The sequence below is a fragment of the Chiroxiphia lanceolata genome, chromosome 11 (genome assembly GCF_009829145.1).
Source record: "Chiroxiphia lanceolata isolate bChiLan1 chromosome 11, bChiLan1.pri, whole genome shotgun sequence".
NCBI lineage: Eukaryota > Metazoa > Chordata > Aves > Passeriformes > Pipridae > Chiroxiphia > Chiroxiphia lanceolata.
In genome coordinates this window covers 17,313,598-17,328,683 of record NC_045647.1, presented here as the reverse complement: position 1 = coordinate 17,328,683, position 15,086 = coordinate 17,313,598, and the positions used below count along the sequence as shown (strand labels likewise).

Genomic DNA, 15,086 nt, shown 5'->3' with positions numbered 1-15,086 from the left:
CAGGTATTTTTTCCTTAACTCTCTGACTTCTCCTTTTAATTTGTTGGTAGGAGGGAAATCTGTTTGGTCCATGCACACATGCTCACACCCATCAGCCCCTCTCTGGGAACAGAGATCCCATCATTAAAACTCTTACCCAACCCAACGCATGATGACGTTTACCTTCTAAATAACCCTATTTACTGATTTCACAAGGGAAGTGGGAGATGGGGGATTTCAGGCTGTTCCCTTGCCAGGAAGCGGTTGCAGCTTTTTTTTTTTTCCTTTCAATTCCTCACATTCACACACCATAACACATGCAAAGACACACACGAGGCTACACCACAGCAGCTCGAGCTGCAGCTCCCTGCCCCCACAAAGCCAGGCAGGCACTGCTGTGGCACCACGACACGCTCTGCCTCAGGCTGCAGGACACTTCCAGGACACCTCCAATGCACAGGAGACTCCCACAAAAGGCTCTAAATCACTCTAGGACTCGGCCATGAGGGGCATTTAATAGCACTTGGTTTCAGATAACACTTAATCTTACAATTGTTGACATTTGACACTGTCTTCGGTACAACAGCATCGGGGACTCGGTCACAAGGTTTAAGTCCTTGTTCCTGTAACCTTGTAAAGCTGGGGCAGTCCAGCTCCCCTGCACCTCCCTATGCCACCAGTGCAGCCAGCCTGGAGGGAGGCTGGGAGTGCTGGAGTTGCTCCTCTGCCCCCACAGCTTTCCCAGGTCCCTGCTGCTCCTGGCAGAGCAGCCAGCTCACCTCTCCCTGACCTGTGCCTGCACCCCCATGGACAACACCCTCCCTGGCCTCCGAGCTGCACTTGGGCCCTTACGGACAGAAATAACATTTTCTGGGGTACAGAAGATGCATCAAGTGAAATGCAACCCCCCTCCTGATCACACTAACTCATTAGATTTACTTTTAATATAATCACAGTATTGAATGTTAAAATAACAAAACAAAACTCAACAAACCAAACCACACTTGTTGATATCAACACATTATTAAATTAAGCAACTGCTCGCACATGACCATGTCCCTACTGTGACACTGCAGGGTTAAAAAATAAAAAAATAAAAGCATCTCACACTGAGTTATGCTCCCTGCTAAATAGGTTTTGACACCAATCATACCTGAGAGCAGTTTTAGAAGGACCTTTGGCAGCCATCAGCAAGTGAGTTGCTGGGTCACAGAGAGTGGTGCAAGACAGACTCTGGTTCTCCCAGGATTTTGTTCACTTGCTTACCACCAAAACAAACAAAAAACCCCCTGCAAATTTAAAGAAACTTTAGTGTTTTTAATCCTGCACAATTTTCTGTAAGCTTCCTAAAATCTACAGGCATCGTTTTAAAAAATAAAAATATCCCCAAACCTAACAGTGTGGATTTTAACTCCAATTTGGACTCGTTACCACATCCTTATGTTGCTGAGCACTCAAGAGGTGCAGAGGTCCTGGCCTCTCCTAACAACCACCTCCTACCACAGACAGCAAAGGTGATGGACCCACCCCATCTCAGATCTCCAACTTTGATCTCCAGCGGTTCCTACAGTCACAGGTCACCTGCAGTAATGTAACACGTTCTCAGACAGCCAGACATGTTTCTCTCTTTCCTTGTAAGCCTTAACAAGCTTACAAGAGTTAAACAAGCTTTAACTTCAGAAAAAAAAAAAAAATTTGCCATTTTTCAATTAAGGATTTCAGGTAGTGCAACGTGATGGACTGTGCAAATGGCAGCTCCAGCTCACCAAATACCTTTGTGCCCTTTGCTTGTCCACATCTACAATGGGCACAAGAGGGTTCCCCCTTAAATCACCTTTTTTTTTCTCCTGCTTCGCTTTTTTCCTTTTATAAAAACTGGGAATGTCAAACCTCTTTTGTTTTATCCAAGAGCTTCTATGGCTGAGATGTATCAGTGCTCTCAAAGCTCACCAACTTGAATACAGGGTTGACTCCTTAGCAGCAAATTTTTTGTCAATTAATTATCAACTGTAATTTTTTGTTGTGTATAAAAACCAGTTCTACTCTTGATCAGGATTTGCTTCCTTGGTAGCTGGCTTCCTGGGAAGCTTTTATCCTCAAACAGAGACTCAACAGGAATGCATCCAGACTCAAATTTATGAAATAAAAAGCAAACAGGACAGAAAAAAGAAGAGAACCAACCTTTGAGTCTCTCATGCAGCACAAAGAACCCCCTTCCCCTCCCACCTTGAAGGACACATATAAAGATGAAGGAGGTGCAGAAGGCTGGAGTCTGAGAAACTGAACCAAGTTGGGGCCTCACCTGGATGCTCCTGCACAGGGAACTGGCCCTTCCTGGGCCGTAAGAACTCGGATACCGCACAAGTTTAGAAATCCATCAGTGAACAAGGCTTTACTGACAACTTTTCATACAGTTAAAAAATAAAAATACAGAACAACAGCGGACAGTGTCACATATTAAAAACGAATAAAATGGGCTCTATTTAAAATTTTAATAGATATTATAGGTATTAAAATTAATTAGAAACTAAAAATCTTACCACTTTGGCCGAGGTGTTTTGAGCCTCAGCCAAAATGATCAGCCTTAAAAACAACTGGGTTGTGTGACACACAAAGAAAACATGAAATTTGAAAAGACAGTGTGGGCTAGGCAGTGTCTTTGACTATAACTATCACCATATGTTCTTCTTCTAACTTCCCCAATGTCCTTAGTGCTGACTGGAGGTACTGCTGAGAGAACTCGCAAGGAGGGAACGCGTAAAGCATGCCTGTGCTGTCCCTGCCCTTCGCCCCTCCCACGGGCAGGCTGATAACCCCAGCAGCCTGCTTCTGTTTCAAGTAGGAGACCAGATTCCTGAGAAGCCGTCGCTGCAAGCCAGGCTCCACAGCAGGGAAGGTCCCCTCGGCCCCTGCCCCTGCCGGGGCGGACTGGGTGGCCAGGAGCACGGCGTAGCCGTTGGGGCTGCCTTGTTTGATGCGGCGGGTGACTTCGTCCAGCTTGGGCTGGTCCAGCCGGAGTCTCTGCGCGATTTTGAGCTGCGTCAGCTTCCCGCCGGACGAATGGTCTTTGAGGAGTCCGTTGATGACACCCAGGTCTCCCTCCAGGATGTGCATAGAGGTGGGGAAGCAGCTGTTTTTTAGCACAAGAAGCCCATTCCAAGCAAGCTGCAGTGTCTGAGCATATTCTGATAAATTCTTTAGCTTTTTGGTCTCGGATTTTGGCTCCTCGTGAGTTTTTGATTCCGATTCACCAGTTCGATGATTGCGTTCGCTGTCCCTTTTTTTGGGCTGGGGAGCATCGGATGGCTCGCGATGAGGCTTCTCCTCAGCCGCGTGGCGATTGTTCTGGAGGGAGTTGCTCTGCTCTTTCTCGGCCCCGGGTTCTGTAGTGTGATTCTCCTTGCGAGCCCTGTCAGGGCTGCGGTCTAGAGCTGGCCCACTGGCCTTTGTCCTGCTTCTGTCCTCGTAAGGCGAGTGAGTAGTCCTCCCGCGGTCGCTGGAGAGGCTCCGGCGTTTCCGCCTCTCTTCCCAGGGTTTGGGCACGCTGCGGTCGCCGTCGCCGCCCCAGCGCTCCCCGCTCCTGCTGCGCACGGACCGGCTGTAGCTCTCCAGGTTGTTCCTGCGCTCGGCATTTTTGGCAGGGCTGGCCCAGTCTGCCTCCACAAAGCTCCTGTCTCTGTCCGAGTACAGGAGGTGCGGAGGAGTCCTATCCCGCACCCTCAAGTCTTGCTCCAGGCTCCGGTGCCGGCTGTACCCATCGGCCAGCAGCTCGTAGTGCATGGGCAGCGGCGCGGGCTGGTACTGCTGCGGGTATCTCGTCTCTTCTGCTTTGGCAAAATCCACTCGGAGCCTCCTCTCCGGGCCACCCAGGGGGAAGCCCCTCATCTGCGCGCAGGCGGCCTGGGCGGCGTCCAGGCTCTCGTACTGGATGTAGGCGAAGCTGTCGCCCTTCACGTAGTCAATAGTCCTGATGCTACCGAAGCGGTCGAACTCCCTGGCCAGGGCGGCCAGGGAGGTGCTGGGGCCCAGGCCCCCCACCCACAGCCGGGTGGTGGGGTTGGCTTTCCCGTAGCCAATTTTGATGGGGTTCCTGCCAACAACGCGGCCCGACATGGCTACCTTGGCCCGGTGAGCCATGTCCAGGTTCTGGAACTTGAGGAAGGCGTAGGCGCCGCCCTGGCCGCGCGCAGGGCGCTTGATCACCACCTCCTCGATGATGCCGTACTTCTCGAAGGCGCGGCGCAGCTCCACCTCCGACACGTTGTGGTCCAGGTTGCCGATGAAGAGGTTGCGGGTGGCCCTCTGGTCATCCTCGGGCATCAGGTCCTCCTCGGCCACGATGGGGTAGCTGTAGGGGCGGCCGCGCTCGTCGTACAGCCCGTAGTAATCCAGGGCGCGCTCCCGCTCCCGGGACAGCCCGATGGCCGCTGCCTCCAGCGCGAAGGCGGCGGCGGCGGCATGAGCGTGGCGGGGCCGCGGCTCCCGCAGCAAGGGGCTGGTGACCGGCGACAGCGAGCGCTGCTTGTACTGGTATGCGCTGTGCAGGGGCGGCAGGTAGCCCAGCGGCTCCGGGGAGGGCGCGGGGGGCGGCGTGCGGCTGCGGCGGCCCCCGCGCAGGTACACGGGCTCCACCTTGAGCGGCCGGTCGTAGAGCAGCAGCTGCCGGGCGCGGGCGTGCCGCCGGGCGTCGCGGGCATCCCCGGGGTGTCGGAAGTTGACGTAGGCGACGCGGCCGAGCTCGGGCGTGTGCGAGAGCTTGACACTGATGTCCCCGGCGCCCCCGCCCGCGAAGCGCTGGAAGAGGCGGAACAGCCCGTCCTCCAGCAGCTGGTCGGGCAGGGCCGCGCTCAGCCCGCTCACCAGCAGCGTCTTGTACTCGCAGGAGCCGGGCGGCTCCCCAGCCAGCCCGGCCGAGCCCCCGAGCGGCGCCAGCAGCAGCGAGGGCGCGGCGCCCGGCGGCGGCCCGGCCAGCAGCAGCGACGGGGCCACCACGGCGCCCGGCAGCGCCTTGGCCTTGGGCACGCCGAGCGCCCGGGACGAGGAGGAGGAGGAGGAGGAGGAAGAGGGGGCGGCCTGGCTGCCGCCGCGGGCGCCTGAGGCCGAGCCGCTGCCCGCCGGGCGGTGGTTCGAGTCGCCGCCGCCGCCGGCGCGCTCATCGCCGCGGTGGCTGCGGGAGCTGGAGCCGCCTCCGCCGCCGCCGCTGCTGCTGCTGGTGGTGGTGCCGCCGCCTCCGCCGCCGCCGGGCGTGGACTTGTCCCGGCTGCTGCGGGAGGCGCCCGAGCTGCGGTGCGGGCCGCGCCGGCTGCTGCTCTCGCGGTCGCGGTCGCGGGGCCGCTTGGCGGCGGCGGCGGCGCGCCCGCCCGCGGCCCCCGGCGGGCTCGAGTCGCGGTCGCTGCCGCGCTTCATCGCGCCGGGCCCGCGGCTCAGGAGGCGCCTCCGGCGGCCGCCGCCATCTTGGACAAAAGGGAGCGAAGGCGGCTCCGGCCGCCGCGCCGCGCGGGCCCTACGTCATCGCTCCGCGCGCGCCGCGCCGCAGCCCGGCGTCACGGGGCCGAGACGTCACGCGGCGCTTCCCGCCGCCTGCGCGCGACGGGCGGGGCGGCCAATCAGGGCAGGGCGGCGAGACCCCGCCCCCCGCGAGGGCTGAGGGGGGCGCGGGGCCGGACCCGCCGGAACAGCGGGAGAGAGGAGGGGGAGAAGGGGGAATGTCGGGATCAGGCGGGGCAGGAGGGGATGGGGGTGCGCGGGTGTGTCCGGAAATCACGTCACACGGCACGGCTCCGCCCGGTGCACACCGGCGAACTTTAATGAACGTCCCGTACAAAGCGCGGGGCCGGGGTCGCCCCTCAGAACCTCGAGATCGCCCCTCAGAGTCCCCTTGGAGCCCCGGTCTCGACCCCCAGAATCGCCCCTCAAAGCCCGGGGATCGCCCCTCAGAGCCCCGGGGTCACCCCAGGATCGCCCCTCGGTGCCCTGCGATCGCCCCTCCAAGACGCCTCAGAGCCCCGTGGTCACCTCGGGGTCGCCCCTCAGAGCCCCGGGGTCGCTCCTCACAGGTCCGCCCGGGCGCCGGCCGCCCTCGGCGCGTACTTGGGCATCAGTTCGTGGATCCTGCGGATGAAGTCAGACTTCTCTGCGCAGCCCTTGCACACCTCACCCCAGTCGTCCAGGATCCGCCGCAGCTCCTTGACGCGCAGCTTGCGCAGGTCAGCCGTGCTCAGGTCGATCTGCTTGTCTGCGGGGAGAGCAGAGCTGCACTCAGACACGCGGAGAGGGCAGGGCAGTCACAGCCCGAGATAGGGAGAGGTGCCGGGAGTGGGAGGAACGCCTAAGTTAGGCTTTGGATAGTGGTAAGGCTCTTAATGCTATAAGTCGTTATTAGAAGCCAGAATGCTTGGCTGCAGCTTCGATGTACATCTTCCACAATAGCCCTGAATGCCCCTTTATTATATCAGCAGCGACACTTCTCTCTTCCACTGGATGAATGAAAGGCAGCAGGGCGATTTTAGAGGAAAGATAAGCAAGTGACAACAACAAAAAAGCTTTTTAGGAAGCAACAGGACATAACAGAAGTGAGAGGTATAAAGACCCACAATCCAAGGGGTGTCTCCAGGGCATGTAAGGGCAGAGATATAGGAAAGCAGCAGGAGGTATTTCCATGCCTGCTCTTCATATTAGTCTTTTCAGGAAGAGGAGTAATCTAGGAACATGAGAGTTCAAGGAAGGTGGTGAGAAATAGAATGTGGAATGCTGTGAGCAGACACCAGAAGAGGTGAGAAAGCAGCATTCCCTGCTGCTGGAAACAGGAGAGCAGCTGCAACTGCAGAGCTCAGCCAAGGGCTCGAGTCCCAGCCACAGCGACACCCCTGCCTGCTCCTTAGGACAGGCTGTACCACACACCCTCCCAAGCAGGATATTCCCAACAGCAGTGTGAGCACAGGAGAGCTGATACACCCAGGAGTTAGTTATTTCAGGGCAGATCAGAGTCCCCTGCAGAAGCTATGAAGGGTTAGCAGCCAACAATCTTCCTGAGCACCTCCATAAAACTCTCTAGGATATTCATGAAGAACAACCCAGGTTGCACAACCTATCTAGGCTACAGAATTTTGGGCTGAGTAGTTTTAGCATGCTGCTTTTACCCCAGTGATCCACACCCCAGGAAAGCATGGGCATTCCCCCTTGTGCTGGCAACTTACCGTATTTTAGTTCACAGATCTGACTGTCTTTCTTCTTTAGCTTCTCACAGATCTTTTCCACAGGGATGTGATGACTCATGGGCTTTGACACCTCATTAATGATTTTGGTGGCTGCATCACTTGTGGCCCCAATGTAATAGCACTAGAGGGAAGATAGTGATGGGATTGTATGGAAAAAGGCTTTTAACAGGAGAGTTTGCTATCCCTTCCCTCACTTGTTTTGGCAGCTGGATGTTTGCTGTTACAGAACCTCTCCAAGTGACCACTACAGATGGAAAAAGGAGCCCAACTCTGAACCCAGGGTACTGAGCAGGTGTGTTCCATTTCACTGCTTTTACAGCTGCCCAGACTGGTTCTCTTGTTTCTCAGCCTTATGAAAACTGAACTGGATTAAGAATAAAGTCCTCTTCCTTCAAGGAGAAAAGACTCCCTGAAGTGTTCCCCCTCTCTATGTCTGATGATGCCTCTAGTTCAGGGCCTTTTCCTTGGGACTCTTCATTCACTGATTGCCTTCAGTTTTTAGTTAGGGCAACTTGGTTTTCCTTAATTTGAGTTCACAGCTAAACAGCCAGAGAGTATAAATATTTTAACAGCTTATATATAGCACCTCAAATACCGTTTAAGGGACAGGGAAGCCCTAGAGCAAATAAAAGCTTTGTAATCCCCAGTGCTTTGGTAACAGGGAGACACAAGGCCAGCCAGTCCAATGTCTGTAGACAGGTTGGGTTTTTTTCAAGGTGAAGAGGTCAAACTCCTCAAGTCCTCTCTTATAAAAAATACAGGACCAATTGTAGCCACAGAAGCAGGACAAACAGCCCCTGGGAAGCTATATCATAAACTCAGAGGCATTGGTTTCCCCTTGTTTGCCAAGTATCCTACAACTTATTCCCTCAGGAGGCAAGTATCATCGACTACCACTACTTACCAGGCGGTTCTCTTTGCCTTTTGCTTCTTTGCAGGATTTCAAGAGCTCCTTTTCAATACTGGAAGGTGTGAATTCGATGTCATTGTCCTTTAAACTCTGGTAGAACCTTCCCAGGAACGTGACACACACTGGAAGGGAAGGTGGATGGAGTTATTGGCCAGTGAAGTAATCTTGTGGCAGCTCCTAGAGGACATTTGTAGGGAAATGGAATAAGGGATCTGGAGAACAGAACTTTTAGAAGCTGCATTATAAGTCAGTGACGTCACCCATGTTTCAGACCATCTTTTAGAGCACATGTGAATCAATAACAGACCCTGATACTTTTGGTGGGTTTGTGGCAACCTGAGAAACCAGATCCATGCAAGTGTCTTCAAACCCAGTGCTGGCAGAAAACCAACTGTGTACATAATCCTGCAGACTCCCCATGTGCTGATTTCAGTATCACTGATTACCCAGCTGCTTCACTTGAAACTGTTTCCAAGAGAAAAAGGAATTATTTGATCCCGCGCTGTGTCCTTGTGGCACGTGTCTCCTCTCTTCATTTCCACAAGCTTCTGACGCGTTTTCAGACAGAAGGAGGGAACAGTCTTAAACATAGTGCAGCTTCCACAAGTGCAGCAGCATCTGAGAGGACGGATCCATGTTCCTGCCTGCGGGAAGGGCTGTACAGCTCAGTCACTCCTTCCCCTGGCAGCAGTCGCTCCGCACACATTCCAAAGCGCAGCGGCCCTGTGTGGCTGGGAAGGAAGGCAGACAGCCCGTGGGATCTGTGCTGTGGGGTGACTGAGGGACACCCTGAGGGGCAGATTCTGGTCATCCTGCTGCTCACAACTTGCCAGTGGACATCAGCATCACCCGGATTGAGAGCTCTGCAGCCCCACCAATTCCTGCAGCAGGACCTGGGGATTCTCACCCCTTCCCGGTGTGAGACAAGTGCCAGGCATAGACCTGCCTCCAAGGAACAGGTACGAGTTATGTCTTTTATGGGATTTTTTTTACCACAACAGGAAGAGTCTGGCAAATGTTACTGTCATTAGCAACTTGTATTCAACTCTGAACACATGGCATGGCATGGGAATTGGGCAGTACAGGAAATGGAGTATGGCCACCACGGAACCGAGTAGAAACTTACTGTCATTATATTAAAACTGGAATTATAAGCCATTTAGGAAAACATTTTTTGTATACATACACACCCTCGTTTACCTCACACCAGTCTGTCCCTAGGCACAGACATGCACTGATGTCCACTCTGTGCTGTTGGGAAGTGAAAACCTTGGGAAGAACAAAGCTGCTGCAGGCAGTGGCACCAGTGGCCACAGTACAGTAGAAACAAGTTTCCAACCTAGTGCTGGGACAGCAGCTGGAAGTTTTGATTTACCGAGTTCCCTCCCCTCCTGTCTTATTGTTGCTCTCCCTATAAAGAGGAGGAGAGGTGTTAGTACCCCAAACTCCCAACCAGCTACTATGGCCCCAGCTGGGGAATGTTCAGTTCCCGCAAGAGCACTTTAATTTGCTGTGCAGCTCAACAGGTTTCATCCCCGAGGCGTTTGTACTCCCATGGTACACGGAGGGCCCGGTTTGATTTAGATTAGCTGCTCCCGGCTGCGCGCACCGAGGATACTCGGAGCACTCCAGCAGGCGCTGGGTGAACTAACAGTGTGATGAGTAAGAGGGAGTCCCGGTGACTAACCGCTCTGGCGTTCTCCTGCTCCCTGCCCCGGTCACCTCACCCGGCCGGCAGCGCTGCCCGCGGGTGGCGAGCTGCGACAGTGCCGATCACCCAGCCCGGAGATCCCCGGGGTCGGGCTCCCTTTCCCTGGGGACTCTGCGCTACCGCTGACCCCGCTGAGAGGGTCCGGCAACTTGTCGGCAGAGCGCAGCGCCCCCGGGAGGGAGGTCCCGTCCGGCGAGGGGCCCGGCCGGCAGCCCCGCCCCGCCTCCCCCGCGGGCTGCCCGGCACCGGGCACCCTGAGCATCGCCCGGCCCAGCCCGGCCGCACTTGCCCGGACTTCCGCGACTTTTCCTGCCGCGGGAGGCACCGCTCCGCCGGCCCGGCCCGGCCCCAGCGGGAGGGCTGTCGCTCGGGGCTGTCACAGCCCCGAGGCTGCTCCGCGTCCCGGCCTCTCGCGTCGGGCGGGCGGGCCGGGCAGCGGGAGGCGGCGGCGAGGAGCGGCCTGTCCCTCGCCGTGCCCGCGGGCCGGGCCCGTCCGCACTCACCCTCGCAGTCCCCGTCGCGCAGCGCCCGGCCGCCGGCCGGTAGCAGGAGCAGGGCCAGCGCCGCGCAGAGCCCGTGGGCCGCCCGCATCCCGCCTCGCCCGGCAGCGCCCGCCGCCCCGGTACCCCAGGCACCGCCGCCGCGCGTCGCCCGCCCCCGCCGCCGCCGCCCCATTGGCCCGCTCTCCGCGCGGCCGCCACGCTCCGCGCTCCCATTGGTCGCGCTGCCGCCTCCACGGGAGAGTTGGCGGCCGGTGATTGGGCTCGGGCGGCGGGATCCGCCTCTCCTCGCCGCCATGTTTGTTAAGGGAAAAAGCGTCCGCACGCGCTGCCTGAGGGCGGCCTGCGGGCGCCATCTTGGAAAGGGGCATGTCCTCACACCTGAGGGAGGGCGAGGCCGGCCCGGTCTGAGGCACCGCCCGCCGGGGCCGCCTCACAGTCCCGGGCGGGGCGGCACCGCGGGGAGAGGGGTTGTGCGAGGCTCTGTGGCACCGCAGGGTGAGTGGCGTCGTATCTGCATCTGTCTGGGGAGGGAGGGAGTTTGGCGGGGCAGAGAAGCTGCGGGGTGGGTGGCTCTTGGGGACTTTTCGTTGGCAACTATAGAGTTAGGACAAGGAGTGATGGGTACAAACTGAAAGAGAGAAAGTTTAGGTGAGATAGTAGGAAGAAATTCTTCCCTGTGAGGGTGGTGAGGCCCTGACACAAGCTGCTCATTCTCCGTGGCTGCCCCATCCCTGGGAGCGTTCAAGGCCAGGTTGGATGGGGTGTGGAGCAACCTGCTCTAGTGGAAGGTGTCCCTTGCCCATGGCAGGGAGTTGTATTAATTAGATGGTCTTTAAGGTCCATTCCAGCCCCTTAACATTCTATGATTCTACGACTATGTGTCCTGTGAGGGGATGGGACGGACAGAGATGGGCTCAGTGGCTTTGGGCACACCCTGTGAGGTCCAAGGACTGGGTGCTTTGAGGTGGGACAGCTGAGAGGTTAAAATAACAACCAGCGTGCAGCTTGTGTCTGGCTTCTTGGGTGGGTGCTTTTGCAGAGTCAAGTAAAAAGAAAATATTACTGTTATTTTTTTAAAAATTCCAACTTAACATCCCAGTCACTGGGCCAGTCACCTTTTGTTCAGGCACATGGTGTGATTCTCGGGATTGTCCTGTGTAGGACCAGGAGTTGGATTTTGCTGATCCTTGTCGGTCCCTTCCAACTGAAAATCTTTTGTGATTGCCATTCTGTTCCCAAAGCCTTCACAGGATGTGCTGAAACTACCTTGAACAATCCTCAACCCTGTGAGCTTATATGAAATGCCCCAAAGTTGGGGGTAGGAGCACACACTGCTGTTAATAGTTCCCTTTGGGCTGTGTGTTTAATTGTGTGTGTCTGGGATATCATTCCACTGAAGGAAGGGAGAGGCAAGGTCATACAGCCCTGTGCTACAGCAAGGGACCCCACATGGAGCTCAGTGGGCTCTCTTGGCCCAGAAAGGCTCCTGAGGCAGCCTGGTTGTGCCTGCCCCAGGCAAAGCCATGGTGGGAGCTGTGGGGAAACATTCTGTCTAATCAGAATGTTCTTGAAGGTCATCAGCTGCAAATGATAAGCCTGATGAGGTGAGAGGAGGAGCACGTGATTCAGCAAAGGTCACACAGCAGGTGAGCACTAATTAGGACACTGTGTCTTGCCAGAGCGAACACAGCACAGGTGTTTGTCAAGAAAGGTGGTTTTGCACCTTTCTAGATGTTGTTATCTCTCTAATCTCATGCTGATTGCTTAGTTGTGCAGAGAAGTGGTGGCTTAAAATGCCTTTATTTCATATCAGGATAGTGGACAAAAGAGCCCTGAGATGTAATGCTTATTAATTAATTGGAAGTAGGGCTTAAATTTGGCATTAAGAGAATTTGGGAGCTTCACAATAAGGAGGAAGGTTAACTACCAAAGTAGTGCAATTATGAAACATCTTCAAACAAAGTAGGAGCTTTATGCATTTTTATAGATCAGACTGTGTGACAGGATAGGAGCAATTTTATTTGGTTTTGGATTGGGAAATGAGCTTCTCTCTCTATTTCAATATGGGATCCTCAGTTGGGTCTGAAAAAAAACCATTTTTTTTTCCTTTTTATTTATGGTTTACTTTCCAGTGTTCCAGCAGCTAGGAAGGATTGCCTTCATTTTACCTTCTGCTTCTTTTTGATCCATGGTGAGGTTTCTGGGGCTCTGTTCCTTCCATCACCCTCCAGCCACTGTCTCTCTGGAGCATTAGGGATTTGTTCTGTCTGAAACCTGAGTGATGGAGAGCTTGTGCTGTTGGGCCATTCAGACTGCTACCAGTTCAAGTTGGAGGGGTATTGAAAAATTAAAAACCTGGTTTTTTTACTTGTCTTTTTCTTAAATGTGGTCTTTAATTTCCTCACGTGTAAGCAGTAAGTGGTAGTAGAACACTGGCTGAGCCTCAGATACGTTTTTGCAGTGTCATGTGCTCAGGATTCTTGGAGTTGCATCTAGATTCGTGGTTCCTAGTGCTGTCCTTTAAAAAAGGATTGGGTTAAGGATTTAGTTCTGGATGGAAAAGTTGGCTGGTGTTACTGTTTAAAGCTTCTTAGTTGTTAAGGAAGCTTTAGCTCCTTTCTACTGTCACATTTTAATGTTTGAGCTAAACCTGCAGCTGCAGGAGGATACTCATCAGTTCATTCCCTCTTCAGAATAAAGAGGAATCTGACAAGAACAAAGGGATGAGTTCTTGTGTGTGAGAACGAGAGAGACAAAATGTCTGTGGCGTTTTACATCGATATTAGGAAGATGCAGAGGGTGCAGGAGCCAGTGCTCAGGGTTCCCACTCCTGTCCCACGCTGTGCAGTAGTGATGGAACACAGTGTTAGCTCCCTCCTGGGGAGGTCCCAGTGCTGGGTCCACTCCATTGCTGTACCTGCAGGACGCTGGGAGGGACAGAGGTGGTTGTGTTTGTTCCCTGTGCTTGTGAAGTGTCTGGCTCTGGGTTTGGTCAGAGCATGAACTAAATGCAAAGAGCACTGAAAAAGTGAGGTGGTGGGAAGTTAGGAGAGTTACTGTGCTGGGGAATGATCCCAGACTTAGAGTTGGAGCTTGGGGGTGGGTGAGGGGTAAACCTCTAGTGACTTTTGGTCAGTGTTTTGGAAGCATGTTCGGAGTGAGCCGGGACGTTACTGGGCTTGGTGGCTCCGCGGGGATCGGAGTTGTTGGGAGGTTTGTTGGGTGAGTGGAGGAAGCTGCGTGTTCATGGTGAGGCTGCAGTGTGGGCTGGACCTGTCCTGGCTCTGCAGTCTGAGAACACAAATCTGTTGGATGAAGGGGTTCAGCCTCAGGTGTTGGTCTGTGGGGATAAAGAAGTAGGTCCTGTCGGGGTGCAGGGGAAACCAGGTTAGTTTGGGAAAAGGGAATGCAGTACTGCTGTGAGTGAATGCTGAATAGAAGCTCAAGTGTAATAGATCTGCTATTCCAAATTTAATGTATGTGGAATTGACAGTAAAGCCTGTGAAAAGGAAGCAGTGGTATGTGAACCTTCTCCTAACAGTCAAGACAGACAAGCTCAGACCTCTTCCTCCTAAATGCTGTGTCTCTGTGTCTGTGGTTTAAGAGGCATCTACAAATAGAGGCCCATTTATGCAGAGGGTGTGAAGGGCTGAATTTTATCAGCCAGGTTAGAGTAGTTTTTAGAGATTTGGTGTCTCCTCTTATCAGCTTTATAATGAAATTCATATTGAGTGAGTCGCACAAGTCACATATTGAAACTGTGCTGAAGTTTTCTTATTTAGATAAGGGGAGGTGTTTGGACATGGGATTTATATTGCAATCTGACTGATGTCGCCTTGGCTTAAGTAAAGTATTTGACTTGCACTGAAAAAATTGTTCTGTTGGTTTTAACAGAAACTAGAATATTTTTTTAACTCTTGTTTAAAGCTGAGGGCTTCACACACCTTTTGTTGTGCCAAATGCAGGTTTTATTGCCTATGCTTGGTTAATAAATATTTTTTTACCTAAAATAAAAAAAATATCTTTTATCTGAATAGAAAAAAATATTTAATATTTGGTAAGTCTGGCTGGGAACAGACTCAAAGGGTCTGATAGAAGACAGCGTGAAGGGTCTGGAGAGTATGTCCTGCAAGGAGCAGCTGAGGGTACTGGGGGTGTTTAGCCTTGAGAAAAGGAGGCTCAGTTACTGCTCTCTGCAACTACCTGGAAGGAGGTTGTAGCCAGCTGGGGGTCTGCCTCTTCTTCCATGTAACTATCAATAGAATGGGAAATGGCCTCAGGCTGTGCCAGGGGAGGATCAGGATGGATATTAGGAAAAGATTTCGTCACTGAAAGGGTGGTTAAGCATTGGAATGGGCTGCCCAGGGAGGTGGTGGAATCACATCCCTGTTAGTGTTCAAAAAAATGAGTGGATGTGACACTTCACCATATGGCTCAGTGGCCATGGTAGTATTTGGTTGAAGGTTGGACTTGATGATCTTGGAGGTCTTTTCCAACCTGGCTGATTCTGTGATTCAGTGCCATGACTGACACAGGCTTCTTCAGGCATCAGGTGAACACTTCAGCTAAGCCACACTTTGGTATCTTAGATGCACTTCTGAAGTACCTTGTTACAGCTTCTCTCGGTATTTGTATGTGGTATGTACTGAATGCTTGGCAGTCCATGTACACTATGACCAGCTGAAGAGTCATATTTTTTTATGTTTTACTGCTAAATGTCTCTTGAGAAAAGTTTCATAAGTTTTTTTGTTGGTTTGTCAAGAGAT

The 15,086-nt window shown here is 53.7% G+C and overlaps 2 protein-coding genes across 2 annotated transcripts; both read right to left on the bottom strand.

The window, feature by feature from the left end:
• Nucleotides 1-2,344: 2,344 nt before the first annotated feature.
• Nucleotides 2,345-5,385, bottom strand: RBM15B (RNA binding motif protein 15B). The gene has a single exon (XM_032699106.1). The coding sequence runs from the start codon at nucleotides 5,383-5,385 to the stop codon at nucleotides 2,626-2,628; it is 2,760 nt and encodes a 919-aa protein (XP_032554997.1). The 3' UTR covers nucleotides 2,345-2,625.
• Nucleotides 5,386-5,753: 368 nt separating this feature from the next.
• Nucleotides 5,754-10,481, bottom strand: MANF (mesencephalic astrocyte derived neurotrophic factor). Its single transcript, XM_032699107.1, has 4 exons — nucleotides 10,321-10,481; nucleotides 8,101-8,228; nucleotides 7,176-7,317; nucleotides 5,754-6,214 (listed from the first exon to the last, which is right to left on the bottom strand). The coding sequence occupies exons 1-4, from the start codon at nucleotides 10,406-10,408 to the stop codon at nucleotides 6,030-6,032; spliced, it is 543 nt and encodes a 180-aa protein (XP_032554998.1). The 5' UTR covers nucleotides 10,409-10,481; the 3' UTR covers nucleotides 5,754-6,029.
• Between the last annotated feature and the right edge of the window lie 4,605 nt (nucleotides 10,482-15,086).